Source organism: Acyrthosiphon pisum, chromosome A1 (assembly GCF_005508785.2).
Source record: "Acyrthosiphon pisum isolate AL4f chromosome A1, pea_aphid_22Mar2018_4r6ur, whole genome shotgun sequence".
In the NCBI taxonomy this organism is placed as follows: domain Eukaryota; kingdom Metazoa; phylum Arthropoda; class Insecta; order Hemiptera; family Aphididae; genus Acyrthosiphon; species Acyrthosiphon pisum.
In genome coordinates, this window is record NC_042494.1 from 165,816,173 (window position 1) to 165,836,393 (window position 20,221).

The window sequence follows — 20,221 nt, forward strand, 5'->3', positions numbered from 1 at the left end:
AACAGCTCAAACAAATCAAAATATTTTGAAAAATTTATCATTGTATAGAAAATGGAAATATAAACAACCAGTGAAAATTTCATGTATTTACAGTCATTCGTTTTAAAGTTACACCAAAAACCAAAATCAATTTTCTCAAAAACAGATTTTGCGTAAAAATTCCCGTTTTTCACGGCGCTTTTGAAAACTATATGAAATTTCAAATTTTGACCTCCCGAATGCACCAACTAGATTCACTTTCCCATCAAACAAGATACTGTTGAAGAAAATCGAAGCAGTTTTACTGCCCCAAACCGTGATGATAGACACAAAGATAAAAAAATAAAAAAACACACATCATTGTAAAATCAATACATTCATCGTTCCACTCAGAATCTAAAATACAGGTGTATGTTTGTATGATTAATAAACAAATAACTATATTATTTTCAATGTTGATTATTTAAATTATAATTTTAATTCAGTAATTATTTAGTTATAATTTTGAATTTTAATAAAAGGTATCATTAACTAGGTATTATACGAAATATCTTTAAAATAATAAATAGTTTTATAATATAGTGTTTATGTTTAATAATTATAATTTATAGTTGGGTACTAAGTACTAACCTAAACAAATAGCAGATTGTACTTATTTTATGTCTCCAATAGTAAAATAAATAAAGATTATTTTAAATTTAATAAATTATAATCTAATAATTTATATTGTTATTATTATTTTTTTATATTCAAATTAAGGCTTCAACTGCAGCGATTATTAGCCTAAAGTGTTGTTTACATCCTAAATTTACTTATACAATATTAGAGAAAAGTAAAAAAAACAGAGAACAAGCTATATTATTTTATCTATAGCAAAATTTCCATTTTACAAAATAATATTATGTAGGCTTTAAGTTGTGTAATCTTTTTTTCAATTATCTATATTTTATCTAGATAAATATTCAATAGATTATCTGTTTTCTTATCCAGATAATTTTTTAGTTATCATTGTCTGAGAACAACACTGGGCTCATAGCTGATGAGTGTACATTGTACTATAGTCTACAGTTAGACATGTTTCCACACTAATATTTTTATGTTTACAACAAAAGTGTGATTCTAAGTGTAATATATCTTGTTACAGCATACCCTATAAGGAATATAAACTGCAGATGCAGCACATCTCCGTCATAAACAAAATTTTACGAAATTTACTCTAATGTATTTGAGTAAAATCAACCATTACAAAAATGATGGAGAATAATATTTTTGAGTGTATGACATATCGATATTCCAAATATTGTCTCAAAACAATTTAAACATTTAAATGTAGATACAAAATTATTTTTTATTTTTAAGGTGGAATACAAAGTCAAATAACAGTGAAATATAAAACCGATTTGTCATACCCTCAGAGATATTATAATTTTTGTAATTGGTAATTTTACTCAAAAACACAAAAAATGATCCTGAGTAAATGCATTTTGTCCATATTGCGCGTATTACATTCTTTTAAAACCGAAAAGTTCTATACCATCATAATATACAACAGTGGGTTATATTCAGGGTTGGGCAGTACATTAATACAATACAATTGTATCTTGTATCACCATACAATTATATGAAGTATCGAGTATATTTTTAATTTGATTCAAAGTTATGGGTATATAGTTTGTACCTACAATTTTCATTTATTTTAGGTAGATAATATTATGTTGTAATTTTTTTTTTTTTTTTTTATCAACTATACCCAGTGTTATACATAATATTAGTTATAATTATAGTAATGAAATGATACATTTTTTACTACAAAATACACACTAACAATATATCAAACACATTTATTTTTCAATCTATCATAATAATAATTTAATTTGTTATATATTTTATACTTTTATTTCAGTTATGTATATAATTTTTAAAACCTAAAAAAATATATAATTTTTTTTTTAAACTTAGAATCTTGTCTGTTTGTCCGTGTGCGATTTCTCAACAACGGCTAAACGTACAGAGATAAACTTGGTATATTCTGAACCAAGATGAGCTCTAGTTTTGCACGATAAAGAGCTTTTCCTAAAATTTAATTGTTTTGACTTTCGAAATCGTTTATGCTTATACGCAGCACGATACACATCATGTTGACGATACAGTGATGATTGTATTGTATTGTATTTATTTGGTATTAAACAAGCAAGTAGTTACAGTAAGAATAACATTTCAATTATTATGATAGACATGATAATAATAGTAACAGTAATAACAACAATAACAATAATAATATTATAACATAAGCGTAATTATGAGTTTAAAACTAAATAATTACAATACAACTTGAATAAGTGTAAGTTTGGCGAGTTAAACAAGGTTAAACCATTGATTATAAAAACTAGTATTATGTAGTTGAACATATCAATCTCTAGTTTATTAACTGTTTGCATAATTCTTTGCAGGGAGTGTTATTTGCATAGTTAGTAGCTTGTAGCCTTAAACAAAATATGTTTTTTGATCGTGTATTATGAGTTAATGTATAGATTAACTTATGGAACATTTTAACATCATCTGTAAACACGAGCTTAGAGCAATTATGAAAATTAATATAATTTATAAATATACTGAATAATATAGAGCTCAGTGGGATACCTGCATAAATCCAGATGTAATACTAATTACTAATTGGGGTAGACTTATAATATTTGTAAGAAACAAATTGAAAACGATCTCGAATAAAAGAAATTAGCGAGTTTAGAAAGAATTCATAGACTCTAATTTGTTCTAATTTTATAAACAATATCTGGTGGTTAATTTTATCAAGCCTTAGAAAAATCAGTATAAATAATGTGTCAACACTAGCTCTAGTCAAAAGCCCATCAGACACAAAACTTTGAAAGACGAGGAGGTTAGTAATTGTACTCTTTTCAAGCCGGAAACCGTCCTGATCGTCAACGATCACATTTGCTAGAGCGGGTATGATTTTGTGGTAATAATAGTTTTGAATACTTTGGGTATAATACTATAATAGAAGGTAATGACATTGGTAGGTAATTGGAAATATTAGATAGCCCTAATGAGGATTGAAATATAGCACTGATTTTTTATGCATCAGGAAAAGTACCCATAGATAGCGATGGGTTAAATATATATAATAAGGGCGTATAAATAACATAATATGTACAATTTTTCAAAAATATAGGTATGCTTGAAATTAAATAGTTGTTGCGGCTCTTCTTGTAATTGTATAGTACACGATTTAACATAATATTATACTTTATCTTAAATCGTGGTATAATACCTTTTTTGCTTGTTGTTTTATGTTTATCCGTCGCTTTCATCGTGGAAGACAGATAGTAAATACTTATAACGTTTATACTTTGTATAATATAGCCGAGAGGTTTGTGTTTCTAGAGATGAGTCCGGCCCGCGATCTGGAAAGAAACTGTACTCCGTAGTCTGTAGTCTCTGTACTTCTGTAGTCTGTCAGTTGTGGTACAGTGGTACACGTCGACAATATTCTCTACCTATCTATTTCTCCACTATGGTTACAAGACCATGGTTAAATACATGGATATGATAACACCACAGACTTCATATAGTCTGTGATAACACCAAGATAACCGTGTATGATAATATGTTATCACTTGTAATATATTTAATACCATAGATATTAATATCAATGTTTAATACTTAATAGAGTCAGACAGTTCAATTTATACCTATTTAATGTTTTATAATTCATGTTCCTCGCACTTCAGAGTTCAGACCCACTTGATCCGTGATCGTGACTACTTAATCTGCTCAGATCTTTAATAGTGGTTTTATGCAATAAACTTATTGTTCTGTGCTTAGATCAGTACACTAAGGCTGTGACTGACTAAATCATGACTGAAATAAATTAATCATGCACTAAATTATTAAATGTGTCGAAAAACGAAGTAACTAGATACTGTAAGGTACACTAATGCATTAGGTACTTATTTTTTCATTGACTAGTTTTAACTTTTAAATGAAAAAAATAATTTACCTTTAAATTTCGATTATAAATGAACAGACAGAGAAAATATCTTTAAAATCATAGACATGATCTAAATTACTAAATTAGACGAATTCTTTAAGATATTATTGTACTAGTGATGGAGGAACAGAATGTGGATATCAATACTGATACAAACAATCGGGAACAAATTAATCGTGGTATTAACAATTTTTACATTCATTGTTTTACATTGTTTTTCATTGTTTTATTTAATTTAAACAATTAAAAATAATTTATTGACCATGTTAATTATAATTTTAAAGATCAAACCGTCATGCTTGCTAATGTTGAGTTTCAAAGTGAAATTGATTCTGGGACATCTGCACCTAAACTTGATCCTTTTCAAACCACTCAATCAAATTCTAACACTATGACTGATTCTACTCTAACTATTACCCCTGGTAAAGTGTGCTATTGTGCTTTTTATTATTTTTGTATTTCATTTAATGTTTGGTGCATATTGCAGAAAGTCAACGGCAAAGTGTAATAACAGTATTACCATGGGGAGCCCACAAAGAGCGTTCACCGTTCCCAAATGTAGACACAGACATTAAGCCAGGAGAGTATGTGATGCGTACATTGTTTGCGGACTTCACAGTACAGGCTGAGCGAAAAATGGAGGAGGTAATGATTGAGCCAGAAAAACCATTGATGAAGATTTTGCAACGTGGTGAAGATGCACAGTTTGATCAGTTATTGATTGCATTTGGTTCAGTGGCTGAACATTGTTTGCCTTCTATACTGAAAGCTCTTTTTGCTTGGTATGATCGACAAATTGGCATACTAGACATCAATGCTACAGATTCAAAGAAAATTGAACTTAGAGGCAAAAAGTATGATGAATGTTTACATTGAATTTATTGAACCTCATAACTTGATTATATATTTATACTATAGTGTGATACATATTCATGTATATGCATTGTATATTGAATAAATATGATATTGTTTGAAAAAAACTATACTTACCTAATATATTTTATTTTAGTGATATTATGGACACTAAAGAAGTAGAAGTAATGGGAGAGCGAAAAGATCTGGCAGTGGAGTTTATATTTTGCTTAGCATTAATAGAAGTATTAAAACAATTACCATTTCATCCAGGGCATGAAGATTTAGTCACTTATATTGAGAATTTATGCTTCAAACATTTTAAATATCGTGAAGGGTATGTAAATTGCATAATAATTTCTAATATACATGAAACTATCCAGACTTATTAATATAAATGTTATTTAAACACCAAAAATTAAAATTAAATATTTTTGATTCAGGGCAATTCTAGACATGTATTTTTCACTATGTAATATTTTAAAATAGTTGAAAATTCCTAACATTTCATACACGTTTAGCAATTGAAAATTGAGTCTATAATTGGTTCTTTAAAAAAGAAATTTTCTGAATAACTGTAATGAAGTTATAAACAAATCTCAGTAACTGTAGGGAGAGCTCTAGTGGTCGCCCACCCCAAGCTGTATTTCTAAACAATTTTATACTGTTAAAAACAAAATTACAAAAAAAATCATTGAAATTTTCTGAAAATAATGACTCGCCCCCCCCCCCCCTAACCATGTCACTGGAGCGGTCCTTGAGTAACTGCAGTTTTAACAGGGTTCAGAATTATTTTTAATTATCAATATTATCCTTTTAGTATTGTATTATTGAAACCAAATCTAAATATGTGGTAATTAAATTATTATTACTGATTTATAGGGCACAAAACTGTCCTAATGCACCAAATATACACATGGTGGCTGATTTGTATGCAGAAGTATTGGGAGTATTGGCTCAATCAAGATTTTTGTCAGTTAGAAAACGGTTTATGGCTGAGTTAAAGGAACTAAGAGCTAAAGAACCATCACCACATGTCATACAGGCTATTATCTCATTGTTAATGGGAATGAAATTTTTTAGAATTAAGGTATCTACATTTTATATAAACATATTTGTTTGTTTTATAAATCTAAGTAATTTTATGTTTTTATTAACAGATGGTTCCTATTGAAGATTTTGAGGCTTCTTTTCAATTTATGCAAGAATGTGCTCAATATTTTCTTGAAGTCAAAGATAAAGATATTAAACATTCAATGGCAGGATTATTTGTTGAAATTTTATTACCTATGGCTGGCGTAAGGTTTATTTTAATGTTTCGATTTTTTTTGTTAATTTTATAAGTCGAGGTAATAACATATTTTTCTTATCTTAGATTGTTAAAAATGAAGTAAATGTTCCTTGTTTGAAGAATTTTGTGGAATCGCTTTATTCAACAACTTTAGATATGTGTACTAAATCAAAACATAGACTATCATTGTTTCCATTAGTAACTTGTTTGCTGTGTGTTAGCCAAAAGATTTTTTTCTTACAAAATTGGCATTACTTTTTAGCAATGTGCTTATCAAATTTGAAAAATAGAGATACAAACATGTCAAGAGTTGCTTTAGGTAATTAAAATTTAAAAATCAGTTGCAAATATAAATATTTAATTATTAATTCATACATAATATTACTCTGGTATTTTAATTTCAGAGGCCCTTTATCGTTTGCTGTGGGTATACATGGTGAGAATAAAATGTGAAAGTAACTCTGCCACTCAATCTCGCTTACAAAGTATTGTTCATTCGTTATTCCCTAAAGGATCCAAAGCTGTTGTACCACGTGATACACCTTTAAATATATTTGTTAAAATTATACAATTTATTGCTCAGGTAAATATTAGTAATTATTTTTGTTGTTTTAGTTATTTGAATAAATTATTCCCATTATATATCTATTTATTTCTATATATTATTATTCCAGGAACGATTAGACTTTGCTATGCGTGAAATAGTATATGATTTGCTAAGTGTGGGTCGACCAATTAAATTAATACTTACCCCAGAACGAATGAGTATTGGTCTCAGAGCTTTTCTTGTTGTGGCAGATAGTCTTGAACAAAAAGAAGGTGAACCACCAATGCCAGGTACATCAGGAGTATTGCCATCAGGTAGTACACTCCGAGTGAAAAAAACTTTTTTGAATAAGGTTTGTAAATTATACCATTATTTTATAATACTATTATAGTTCTATCATCAATCAATATTAATGAATTAAAAACTATTTTTTTAATTTAAATGTAGATGCTAACTGAGGATACAGCTAGAAACATTGGTATTCATTCTTACTTTCCAAATGTGCGTCGAGTGTTTGTTGAAATTTTAAGAGCATTGGATACCCACTATGGCAGACCTTTGATGATGACTAGCACACAAAATATGAACAAAGTATTTTTGAATTTATAAATTTAGTTATTGATTTTCTATCTGTTAAACTATCAAAAACAAAATAAATATAATGAGGAATTTATTTTTACATTTGTGTGAAGATTTACTTACTATAACTCAAAATTTCTTAAACAATATTTCATATTGTATTAGATACAATATAAAATAATTTACTTTAATACTAAAAATAATAACTAAAAATCACTAATCAATAATCAGTAATAGAAGGCATAACATTTTCTTTCTTCTTCAAGATTAACAACAGCAAAATGTAGGGATTCAATAGAATATATTTTTTTCAATTTTTTATTCTATTATTTAGTTCATGTTTTACAATTTAGATAGTTTACATAATTTTAAACTTCATAGATTAACTAATTGTATATTTTATTAGGAACCTGATGAGATGATAACTGGTGAAAGAAAGCCACGTATTGATCTGTTTCGAACGTGTGTTGCGGCTGTTCCACGTTTAATACCTGAGACTATGACTGGTGCTGAATTAGTAGATATGTTGTCTCGCTTAACAGTGCATATGGATGAAGAACTCCGGGCTTTAGCATATCAGAGTCTTCAAACTTTGATTATTGATTTCCCAGAATGGCGTCATGAAGTTATTACTAGTAAGCATATAAAGTGGTTAATGAATATTCATTATTAAATCATATTAAATATCTAAAATTTACATTTAAGGTTTTACACAATTTTTGGCACGTGATGTGCAAGACACATTCCCACAATTAGTTGACAATGGTTTACGTATGTTATTGCAACTATTAACTTGTTGGAAAAATAGTATTACACCAGGATTGATTAAAAATCAAACAGAAAAAAATAAAAAAGTTGATTTAACTAATAATCAGCAAAAATCAAAAAAAGTTGATTTTTCTCAAGCTGAAGCTTTGGCATTAGTGATGTTATGCAATTGTCGACCATGTCCCCGCCGTTTATCAGCACATATACTCCGTGAAATAAAATGTCTAGTGAAGATATTAGGTCAGCATTTTTAGAAATACTTCATAGTTCAAAGTAACTGTAAAAAATAAAAAATGTTATAATATATTTTGGTTTAGATAATATTAAAGACATACTGCCAGTTATTGATGTTATTGATAAGGCTTGTCCTCAATTAATTGAAAGATGTCTTCCTATGTTGCCTTCAGCAGAAAAATTAGCAGCAATGACTGCATCTGCAGCAAATGCAATCGATTTGCAATGGATTGTTGATCGTAATGCTCCTATATGGACAGCAGGTAAATTAATATTTTATGATTATTTTTAAATTTTAAGTTATTTTTTAATGATTATTAAAGTATAAAATGTTTTAGGAATTCAAGATGATATTAATTCTGCTAAAACTGCTTCATCTTTAAGCTTATTGGGAGGAACTGGAAATAGTGATCCTTGGGGAACAATACTTTTTGGTATTTTGTCTCAAAATGTTCTGATTAAGCAATGTCCTTCTGTTACTGCTCAGGCTTGGCTATTAGTATTTTCTAGAGTTCATAATCTTTTCACAGTAATTGACCCCACGTAAGTTAGTTTATAATACTTTTTGTCATCATTTTTGTATTAATCTATTGTTATTATATTTCTACAGACCAGTTAGTGATAATAGAGCTTCATTATTAAGGAGCTCAGCTCCACCAAAGAAACCTTTAACCGAACGTGATCAATATTTGACTCTGTGGCGATATTATACAATGTTTGCTATGCGAGTCGTTCCTCTTGCTCCAAATCCAGTTATACGATGTGCTTCACCCGATTTAAGCTTAAGTTCTTCACCAGATAGTTTAGCAATTGGCGAAAGAAATGATAGCAAAAGCGTTTCGCCAACAGCATTGTATAAATTAATTGCACCATTACTAAGATGTGAAGTAGTTGATGTTCGAGATGCTGCTATATATGCAATGGGAACAATAAATCCTGAAGCATTAAAGTAAAAAAATAAACAATAAAGGTAATTGGATCTGTAAAGTTAATACATACTTATTATTTTCTTTAAAATAGAGATCTTATGGAAGAATTAATTCCTTATATAAAAGAAGCTGTGGATAGAAAACAAGAGAATATGAGACGGCGTAGACGAAGAGATGCATTGCGTTTACAGTTAGTTAAGGTTTTTGAACTTATTGCAGGATATGGAACATTTGGGTGCAGGTAAATACTGTGTAACATCTAATATATAGATAAAGTTGTTGAGTAAATATTGAATAGTATTTAATTGTTTTCTTTTTTCAGTTCATTTGTTCTTGATAGAGATACATGTTCATTACATCCAACAATTGAAGAATATGTTGATGGAGCTAGAATCTGTCTTGAATTGGAATCAGAAAAAGATAGTCTTCGAGAAATTAAACTTTATTTTTGTAGATTTGTTATGAAAATGATAAAAAGTTTTGAACGTAAGTATACAATTTTATTGGTTTGTAAGATATTTAATGATTTTATTTTTATTTTTTTTCTTATAGTTGTTATCTATTATTATTATTTTTTTTATTGACTTTTAAGCCCGGTGACTAAGGCCATTAGCTTGTTTATTGGGTTATACAGTAAGGGTCAGACCGGTAGGTTTTTTTTTTACACGTGTGTGTTTGTTTGGCAGAATTTTGATTGGGCACCCGTAAGTTTCTGCCATACCCGGTCGGGGGAAGGCTGCCTTTCTCTCCAGACAGATGTCTGCGGGGAGAGAAGTGCCGCCCGTGACCGAGATTCAAACTGGCGACGGTGCGCGTCATAACCAACGCCTCAGTTCACTCAGCTACTCTGCCCCCCTTGTTATCTATTATTTATTCTAATTCTATAAATTATAAAATAATAAATATTAAGTGTCAACATAATGATATGACTTATTAAAGTCACTAAAGAGATTCAAACTGGCGACGGTGCGCGTCATAACCAACGCCTTAGTTCACTCAGCTAATCTGCCCCCCTTGTTATCTATTATTTATTCTAATTCTATAAATTATAAAATAATAAATATTAAGTGTCAACATAATGATATGACTTATTAAAGTCACTAAATATCTAAACACTAAATAGTACTTGTATGTAGGTACTATATAAATATTATAAATTTTGGTTTTAGTTTTAGAAAACAAGCAATATATTTTGTGAACTTATTCAGAATTAATGGCTTTTCAATTTATAGTTATCACTTATTAGTTATTAGTTTTTATTATTTATTTTTTCACTAAACAATTGACACAACAATTTGCATAATGCTCTACTTTTATCATTTTTAACTTTAAAACCATTCGTTCAATATTTTTTAAATCAAAAAAATTCAACAAGGATTTAAAAGATAAAATATTATTAGAATCAGCTAAATTTAATCAAATTAGCAAAAATGTATGTAATTTTATATTAAAACAAATAAAACAGTTTTTATAAATTTGTTTTAAATTTTCAAAAATGTGTATTATTTTGTTAAATTGTTTTACACACAAACAAAATTATTAACAATTTTTTTTTTTTTAGTTGAAACATATCGTACTTTGTTAAAACGAGAATTACGCCAAAATTTATTTACTCTCTTTTGTAATTGGGCTGAACATTGGGCATCATCTGCTATTTCAACAAGTTTGTTGAACATAGATTTAATTAAAGATGATTTGCAAATGGCATCTTTACAAGCAGCTTGTGCAGTCCTTACATGTGGGCCATGTTTCAATCATACTTTGGCTGAACCTGATGGATCCTTATATGCTTGGATAGATGTGTTACTAGCACATCCTGACAAACGAGTTCATCAATTAGCCTTAGAAACGGTTGTTTTGCTCTTAGATTGTAATCCTGATATGGGTGCACTTCTAGACTGGGTCGTAGATAGGTGTTATACAGCTGTGCCACCTGTAGCAGATGCATGCTTCCACGCACTTGGAGTGATATTCAGCACTAGGTAAGTCAAATTATATTATAAATATTCTCAAAATAAAGAATAGCCCAGAAATGTTAATTATTATATTATAACTATTTGGTTGATATAGGTATTATTTTTTAGTATTATGTTACCTATATATTTTTAATATAGCCAAAAAACAATTGTTCTTATAAATCTTTTTTATATATATATACATACTGTACACAGTAAGTCAGTAAGATGTAGCGTGTAGACAATATTTTTAATAAATACGTTTGATACATTAATACGGTTGAAGTATTAATTCAGTGTGGAACTATGTATGAGACTTTTTAAATTTTAGTCATCTATACCACACTACTATACCATCCAAAAATTTACTTTGAATTTTGAAATACAAAATTTTCAGAACTTCCTTTGCAACCCTTATTAAATTTAAATGAATAGGTGTGTAATAATCTGGTTTGGTAGAATTTTTCCCGTGCATCTAACAACCAAATCTAAAAACTAAAAAACAAAAAATCAATATTGATACGTATGCTTACGTATGCCCCAAGAAATCTTAAATCTTATGTATTATCTATTTAAACATTTTTTTTTTTTTATTAATCTGGATATTGATATAAGTATAAAGTATAAACTTAATCAAATAAAAACTCTGGAAGTTTCTCTCCTGTATAGAAGATTTCGAGTTTACCCCGTCAATATCAAATTAATAATATATAAAATAAAAATCAATATTTTGTTTAGGGAATATCCATGTGATCATTATACGGCAATTATTAACGTTACACTCATGAACACCGGTTGTCCTCGATCTTCTGTACGAGATACTGCTTTGCAGTTATTACAAGTTTTAGATAAGAGGTTTTTTGGATCTGGGTGTGTCGAACTTTTACCACCAATTTTACCTTCCGAATCTCCCATTACTGCACGTGAGTACTATATTTAATATTGCATGAACGAATATTTAAAAAGTTTAAAAACTCAGCAGGTATACTTCTGTATACTAAAATTTGAAAGTGCTTAGCATTTTCCGTTTAAGAATGAGGACTCCCAAATGTTCAACAATACAATTTTTGTTGGTAATAATTCACAAATATAATACCTAGTGTAAGGGAAAAGTTAATAAGGATAATAACAATCAAAAGTTATTATTAAAATCCATTATGGAACGAGTTAATTTAATTTAGATTTATAAGTACTTGGTAGATATATTAGATAATATATTATATAATATATATGCGTAAAAACTATAAACTAAAAAGAGGTCTTAACAATAATACCTAAATACCTAATAATATTAAAGCATTCTTAATTAGAATAGAAAAATTATTTGTTTTAAATATTTTTAATAAAATATTAGTATGAGTACTAGTATTATTATAGGTATTGAATTGTTTCATGTATATTGATTTGGTTGATAATCGAAGAATATCAACCTCCATGTCCCACTATAGCGTATCTAATGTTCTATAGCATTCTTGACAAAAATATTTACCCTCGTATTCATCATTCAATTTGTGAATGTATACAAGGCTTTCCCTATTTAGATTGTTACATAATAGAATGAACCTATGCAGAATGCAGGATAATAAATGGACCTGGACAATTATTAAACATATTCATTTTAATATAATATATAATATATATAGCCATATAGGTAATACTAGGGTAGAAATGGGGGTTAGCACTTGACGATGAGTGATGCTCCATGAATCACCCAGTGTGTATACTGTATATATATAATCACAGTTTTGGAAGGTTTGATTTATTGAAAAATTGAATGTCGTTTTACAAAATAGTTATATTTGAATAAAAAATTAATTAAAATCGTAAAATCGTAAAATCTATAACTTACTATAGCTGATAAGCAATAATTAACTGGCCTGACGGGTAAGAAACACAATTATCTATAAAGGATTCAGGACCGTGTACTTAAGCCTTGACATTTTCATTGATTGAATATTGGGGACTGGGGTTGTTACAATGCATACACTTGTCACTTGATATATATTAATCTATTTTTGATTGTGAGACTTTTCTTGTAAGTATGATCAATTTTGCTTTTGCAGTCTATCAAAACATATATATATATATATATGTCTACTGACAATTATTAATGACTCAGTTTAGTCGAGTATAAAAAATAATACTTAATGTACATTCGTAAAACAACGGTTGAAGAGCATTTGAAAAACCTGTATAATATTATTTTTACAAAGAACCCGTGACGCTTCTCCCGTGTCCGGAGTTAATTAATCATCGGAATTCGCTTTTTAACATATCGGAGAGTGACGGAGCTGATTATTGTTAGCGTTACAATAGGTACCTATGGCGTAGATTAGACACTTCAGGTTCTTCGTGGAAATAGACAGTTGTTCATACGCCTTTGCGACTTATTTAGAATGTATTATATATTTATATTTGTATTTACGTATATCATTAAACTGTATATTAAAATTATGTTAGTAGGTTTTTCAAAACATATAGGTAAACACTAAACCTTAGTAAAATAGTCGCGTTATTTGTGGCCCGCCGATTTTTCGTACCTGAAATATTATTATACTCATTACACATGTACACGTCATATGATTGCATTATCATTTATTGTTGCTTGATTTAATTTTTATTCATATTCATGTACCTACATTTTTATACATATTCATATAGGTACATAAAACTTTATAATATACTAAATATACGTATACTAGCTGTAACGTTTCTTCATGCGAGGACATACTACAGGATATTGTTTTTTGGATGGACTGATGGAGGTTAACCCAAAGTTTTTTACATAACCATAAAAAAATGTGAGGTAGTAAAACTATTATTTTTAAATCAAAATCCAGAATACCTAATTGCGCATGTATTTCCTACATTGTATTGTTTGCTCTAACATGATTTAGATTAAGAGGATGTCATCGCACTATTTGTTTTCTCTCTCTGACCCACGCGCTACATAGACAAAAACATTTACGCAGAATCGTTTTTTCTATGTTTTTAAGTAATCTTAGAGTAAAATCACACATTACAAAAAAGATAGAGAATAATATTTTTGAGGGAATGACATATTGATTTCTCTAAATATTGTTTTAAAACAATTTAAACATCATTTAAATTTACAACATTTTTTGTTTATTTTGAAAGTCGAATACATAGTCAAATAACAATAAAATATAAAATCAATATGTCATTCCCTCGAAAATATTATTCTCTATCTTTTTGTAATTGGTGACTTTACTCTAAGATTACTTAAACGCATAGAAAAAACTATACTGCGTAAATGCGTTTTGTCTATGTTGCGCGTGGGTCAGAGAGAGAAAACTAATAGTGCGCTGATATCCTCTTAAATAAAGTTCGAAACGAACTAAAGCAAAAACAATCATAATATCATGTTAAATAATAAATTTAAATGTTTTGACTATAGAGAGCCGTCGAAAAACTATTTAGAGTATATGCCTGGTAATTGGTAGTTTTGTACCTACCTAGGTCCTAGAAGTACCTATAATTTATATACATTTACTTACAATCCTATAACCACTATACGTCTATACCTATTAATAATCAACATAAACAGTAGGTACCACATAAGTTGTGTCCTTTTGGAGCAGTATAGTATGGCAAGGACGGGAAGTGGGCAATTTCAGGCGCGGTGTTTAATGTTCTTACAAACAAGAAAAGTGCCTTAAAAGTACCACTTAATACACTAATAGACAATAGTACATAATAGAAAACTCGTTACTCAGACTGGTTTGAACTTGTGCAGCACTGCAGCCACAGCCCCATTGGTTTGATTTACACATACGCAATAAAAATAATGACAAAACAAAAAAAAAATAACAACTATTTAATTTTTTTTTAGTTTATGATAACATAATTTCAACTTTTATCTATTTTTTGAAGAATTACGAAAATTCTACTCAAAGTTTAAAAAAATTCCAAAAAATCTCTAAATATATAAAAAAAAAATAAGAAACCTAAGAAAAAATGAAAAATACATATTTCATTTTTAAGATATTTAAGCTCCGTTTGTCTTACTTCCTTCCTACATGGAAGTATTCAGTTATCATTATGATCTCTAAACTTTATAAGCTTAAACACCTCACCAGTTCTTATCGTCCTATTAGCTTACTAACCCCCTTTACAAAGCTCTTCGAAAAACTAATTCTACATAGAATTACACCACTAATCGATAAACATAGTATATTACCAAAATCACAATTCGGTTTCCGTCGCAAGCACAACACAATCCACCAAATCCATAGAGTCGCTGATAAAATCTCAGCCTCCCTCGAGACCAAGCAATACTGCCTTGGGGTATTTCTAGATATATCTCAGGCCTTCGACCGCCTTCGTTTGTCATGACGGGCTTCTATTCAAACTAAAACACTTTCACCCTTCGCCATATTATTTAAAAATCAAATCATTTCTTAAAAAACAGTCGTTTTTCGTTCGTCAAAAAAATAATTAATCAACGGTTCAGGGTATTAAAGCCGGAGCTGGAGTGACCTTTCACCTATACTTTATAATATCTTTACCTCTGATATACCTACAACGATAATCGGAAAAAAATCCCCCGACGAACAACCCCGGGAAAAAAATCCCCGGACTACAATATTACTCACAACACTATATGCAACATGAACAAATATTTTTAAACGTTAATTAGTATCTATAATTACCATTTACCACATTATTAATATTTAATTACAAATACGTATATTATATTATTAAAAAAATTATATATTATTATAAATAATATTTTGTTTTAAATTACGATAATATATTATGTGTAATATGCCTCATGCCTACATTCAATAAATTATTGTTTGATTATTATTATTATTATTACCTACCTATATATTTTGTGTAATATGTTGTTAACTATATTATTTGACGTATCGATCATTCGAAATATTTTTATATGTTATATTTGTGAAGTTGTTAAGTTAATTAAGTTGAATTACACATAGGTAATATATTATCGTAATTTAAAACAAAATATTATTTATAATATATAATTTTTTAATAATATAATATTATATTATACGTATTTGTAAATAAATATTGATAATGTGGTAAATGATAATTATAAAAACTAATCAACGTTTAAAAAATATTTGTTCAACCATTTGCATGTGGTTGTGGGTAATATTGTAGTCTGGGGATTTTTTTTCCGGAATTCCCTACAACAAACCAAACTCTTCTCGTCTAATTTGCAGATAACACAGCAATACATACGTCAAATAATATTTCTGATATCGTATCTCAAAATCTACAATTAGTAATTACATTTAAATAAAATAGAATCTTGGGCCAATAACTGGAAAATTAAATTAATGACGAAAAATCCGCTCAGGTAAATTTTTTCCTAAACAAAAGGGAATGCCCCACACTAAAATTCAATAACAAACCACTTCCACTTCACTATAGTCAACCAAATACCTAGGTATCACACTGGATAAAATATTAACCTGGTCAAACCACACCAATCAAAAATGAAAACGAAAACAACTTAACTCTCGCCTCCATCTACTTAGAGCTCTACTAAAATCTATCTTGAGTCTCAAAAACAAACGGGTAGATCGGTTTTTACTCAAAATCGACCTTTTGGTTTTCGCCCAAATGACCATTTTTACCAAAACACAAAAAAGAGTGATTTGATTTTCGCCCAAAGAAATATTATTCATAGTGAACGAAAAAGCATTTTAATTACTTACCACAATCTACTTAGATAAAAAAAATAACAACAAAATGCTATCCAGTTAAAAGTGGAGGAAACTACATATTCTAAATGAAATATACATCATAATCTCGCCGATAAAAATAAGTTATAATCGATAATTGCACTGAATATACTGAACATTATAATATTTCAAAAGACAGTTACTTTTCCTCCTGAGCTTTGGGAATGTAACTCTTCAAGTCTTAGGTAAATTAGGTTAACTTCAAATACATATGAATCATTTCACTCGCACTCGACAAAAATGTCAAGACAAAATTACCGTCTATCATGCCATGGTTGAATATTTATCTCCAAGTTCAAGTTGACATTAATATTAAAGTTAATAGTGCACATTTTTTGAAAATTTTGAAAGAATACAAGTGACAAGAAATTAATCAATCAAAAATTACGAAATACAAATCTGGTCGGCTCACACGATATGAATTTAAAAAATCTATGTGCCATAACTTTGACAAATAATTGGATTGTTAATATTATACTATTTTTTTAATATTTTTTACACTTGAATATACCTACCATTTAAAATTTAAATTCGCTTTTCTATGTTTTTATATAAATTGTTTACATAGACTAATATGTTTTACACTTTTGCGGCATCCAAATTTGGGGCTCTGCAGAACCCGCAAACATTCGCCCTATTCAAGCCTTCCAGTCAATTACCTTATGACTTATCACCGGTGTTCCTTGGCACATAACAAAAGCAGCCCTCCACAATGACCTAAAAATACAAACAGTAAACGAGCTTGCAAAAAACCACTATAATTCAAAATTAACAAACCATATAAACCCCTTAATTCAAAACATGTCCTTTCTTACGAGTTCCCTTTCGATTAAAAAGAAACTGGTTTAGAAACCTCCTTAAATTGGGGAAACATTTTTCTGAGGTTCTGTTAATGAGAGGTCTCCTCTACTCGAGATTCATGTTTGTATGTACTTTTCTATGTTATCCTTATAACTTATTGTTTTTATTTTGTAAACAGATTGAATATATTTAAATAATACAAAAAAAAGATCTTTAATGAATCAAATTAATTTTGAGCTTGAAATAAAATGTTGGGACTTTCAATAATTTAAAATTCGTGGCTTTATGATTGCAATTTACAATAGACTTAATATTTATTTTAACATTGAAAATTGTCACTATTAAAATAATCATTAAACAAATCTTTACATTTTAAATGCTTTGCCGTGAAAATACATATTTTAGAACCATTGTCTATAAATGCAAAAGATGTAAATAATATTATATTTTCATATATTTGACACTTAAATTCGACTATATTTAAAAATTTAAGTGTTTAAAATTTAACAATTTTTCTTAACAATTTATTGTTATAATTTTTGAAAATTCACAATTTGTACATTTATAATAATATGGCCGTTGATACAATATGTAAAGGGCTAGAATAAATTTTATAAAACGACAATAGTTATTATAACATAGGTATTATATATAAAAAACATTTATAATCTAATTCAAGATATAAATTTAAAGAATATAAAATCATTAATTTTAATTACTACAAAATACTTATTTTTCAGATATTTTATTATATTATCAAGCCAATACAGTATTACCTACCTATTAATTGTATTTTTTTTATTTACCTACTATTAAAACACAATATCATTATAAGCAGACATGTAAAATATCAATTATTCTTCCAAAATATATAGACTACCTATATCTACCTATAATATATTTATTGATAAAAAAGATTGATTGTTAATACTTTTATATTAGGTATATAGTGCATTAAATACTTATACATATATTATATTATTATAATGCAGCTTATTTTTAACATGCACAGATTGAGAGTATTTATTGGTAGGACTGTAGGAGGGGATTTAATAAACTATTAAAAAATTATTATATTTAAATAGTAAATACTAAAGGATCGATATTTTACAATATGTTGTACATTTTTTTGAAATCTAAAGAAGTTAAAAAAAAAAAATTCCAACCAACCATTAAAAAAGGTCAGGACATTGATAAATTAAATTTTCATGTCGAACTGTTGTGTTAATAATATCGCATTGCCAGTACTTGTATGCGATAAGAAATTTACCAAATTATAAATCCATATTAAAAAAACTATAATATCGCATTGTCAGTACTTGTATGTGATAAGAAATTTACCAAATTATAAATCTATATTAAAAAAACTACAATATCGTTTTATCGATATTTTAAAAATAAATTATACATTTTTTTTTTTTTTTGTTACAAATAACTATGATAATTTAGTGTTGTACTATAAGTTTTTTTTTACTCTATTTACATCAAATAATAATTATAATAATTTACACATTCATCTATACAAAAAGTTTTTTTTTGTGGGGGGGGGGGTGGGTTGAATAGTAGGAGAATATACTCCTACACACCACACTCTTTATCCACACCTATTTATTACAACATAATTACTGTATAAAATGTTTATTACATTATAATATATATTATATATACATAAATATAAGATATTAACCATATTTGTACATTATATTAAAAAATGAGTTAATCTTTAAGATATTAACTGTGTGCAATTGGTATGAGTTCATGAACTTCTTTCCAAGTTCCGTTGACGGTAGTTTGTTTTGATCCAACCCCACTTTTTGAAAATTCTGATAATACTGCAACATATAATATTGTGAGTTATTTATAAGCACTTTCAATTCTATAAAAGCTTTTGTATATTAATGTGAATCGATAACCATTGTTGTAAAAGGTAAGGAATTACATTTTTTAACAACAAGTTGCGTTTATACATCCACCTTTGTAATACACCATAACAACTACCCTGGCACCCATGTTATCATGATACCCATGATTACGCTATCTATGATATCATTCAACTGGATCTCGTACATAATAATTTTTGAATAGTTAAAAAAAAAAATCAATACACACAAAAAAAAAACAAAGTAAAAATAATATAATATGTTTGATACATTTGTATCACTATAGGTACCTAGATATTTTAGATTCTGAGTGGAACGATGAATGTATTGATTTTACAATGATGTGTGTTTTTTTTTTATTTATTTTTGTTATTTTTTTTGTTATTTTTTTTGTGTCTGTGTACACGATAAGTTGTCGAAATAATGCTACGATTTTCAACTTCAGTATCTTGTTCGATCAGAAAGTGAACATCGTTGGTGCATTGGGGAGGTCAAAATTTAAATTTCAAAGTAGTTTTCAAAAGCGCCGGGAAAAACAAAAGAAAAATTAAGGAAAAACGGGAATTTTTACGCAAAATCTGTTTTCGAGAAAATCGATTTTGGTTTTTAGTGTAACTTTAAACCAAATGACCGTAGATACATGAAATTTTCAATGGTGG

The 20,221-nt window shown here is 28.2% G+C and overlaps 3 protein-coding genes across 20 annotated transcripts in view; 1 reads left to right on the forward strand and 2 right to left on the reverse strand.

Annotated features, from left to right (window-relative positions):
* The window catches only part of LOC100163782 (fibroblast growth factor receptor 1), a 26,816-nt gene extending 23,358 nt beyond the window's left edge, over positions 1-3,458 (reverse strand). For 6 of the 11 annotated variants that reach the window (XM_016800311.1, XM_008191854.2, XM_008191853.2 and 3 more), the window contains exon 1: positions 3,269-3,457. In XM_016800311.1, the coding sequence (XP_016655800.1) occupies positions 3,269-3,308 (40 nt within the window). In that variant the 5' untranslated portion in view covers positions 3,309-3,457. Of the gene's footprint in view, positions 1-3,268 lie in introns of all 11 variants that reach the window. The other 5 variants (XM_008191850.3, XM_008191849.3, XM_008191848.2 and 2 more) reach the window with 1 other exon arrangement.
* Positions 3,459-3,634: 176 nt separating this feature from the next.
* The window catches only part of LOC100169268 (protein furry), a 134,435-nt gene continuing 117,848 nt past the window's right edge, over positions 3,635-20,221 (forward strand). For 2 of the 6 annotated variants that reach the window (XM_029488788.1, XM_029488791.1), the window contains exons 1-19: positions 3,635-4,167; positions 4,273-4,410; positions 4,476-4,842; positions 4,998-5,177; positions 5,723-5,930; positions 6,001-6,138; positions 6,216-6,450; positions 6,536-6,714; positions 6,806-7,030; positions 7,126-7,269; positions 7,664-7,892; positions 7,963-8,265; positions 8,343-8,522; positions 8,598-8,802; positions 8,870-9,208; positions 9,280-9,429; positions 9,511-9,674; positions 10,750-11,170; positions 11,882-12,066. In XM_029488788.1, the coding sequence (XP_029344648.1) occupies positions 4,107-4,167; positions 4,273-4,410; positions 4,476-4,842; positions 4,998-5,177; positions 5,723-5,930; positions 6,001-6,138; positions 6,216-6,450; positions 6,536-6,714; positions 6,806-7,030; positions 7,126-7,269; positions 7,664-7,892; positions 7,963-8,265; positions 8,343-8,522; positions 8,598-8,802; positions 8,870-9,208; positions 9,280-9,429; positions 9,511-9,674; positions 10,750-11,170; positions 11,882-12,066 (4,051 nt within the window). In that variant the 5' untranslated portion in view covers positions 3,635-4,106. The remainder of the gene's footprint in view (positions 4,168-4,272; positions 4,411-4,475; positions 4,843-4,997; positions 5,178-5,722; positions 5,931-6,000; positions 6,139-6,215; positions 6,451-6,535; positions 6,715-6,805; positions 7,031-7,125; positions 7,270-7,663; positions 7,893-7,962; positions 8,266-8,342; positions 8,523-8,597; positions 8,803-8,869; positions 9,209-9,279; positions 9,430-9,510; positions 9,675-10,749; positions 11,171-11,881; positions 12,067-20,221) is intronic. The other 4 variants (XM_029488790.1, XM_029488792.1, XM_029488787.1 and 1 more) reach the window with 3 other exon arrangements.
* Positions 19,226-20,221, reverse strand: part of LOC100167215 (FMRFamide receptor) — a 31,067-nt gene continuing 30,071 nt past the window's right edge. For all 3 annotated transcript variants that reach the window (XM_029488793.1, XM_029488794.1, XM_029488795.1), the window contains exon 7: positions 19,226-19,514. In XM_029488793.1, coding sequence (XP_029344653.1) covers positions 19,414-19,514 — 101 coding nt within the window. In that variant the 3' untranslated portion in view covers positions 19,226-19,413. The remainder of the gene's footprint in view (positions 19,515-20,221) is intronic.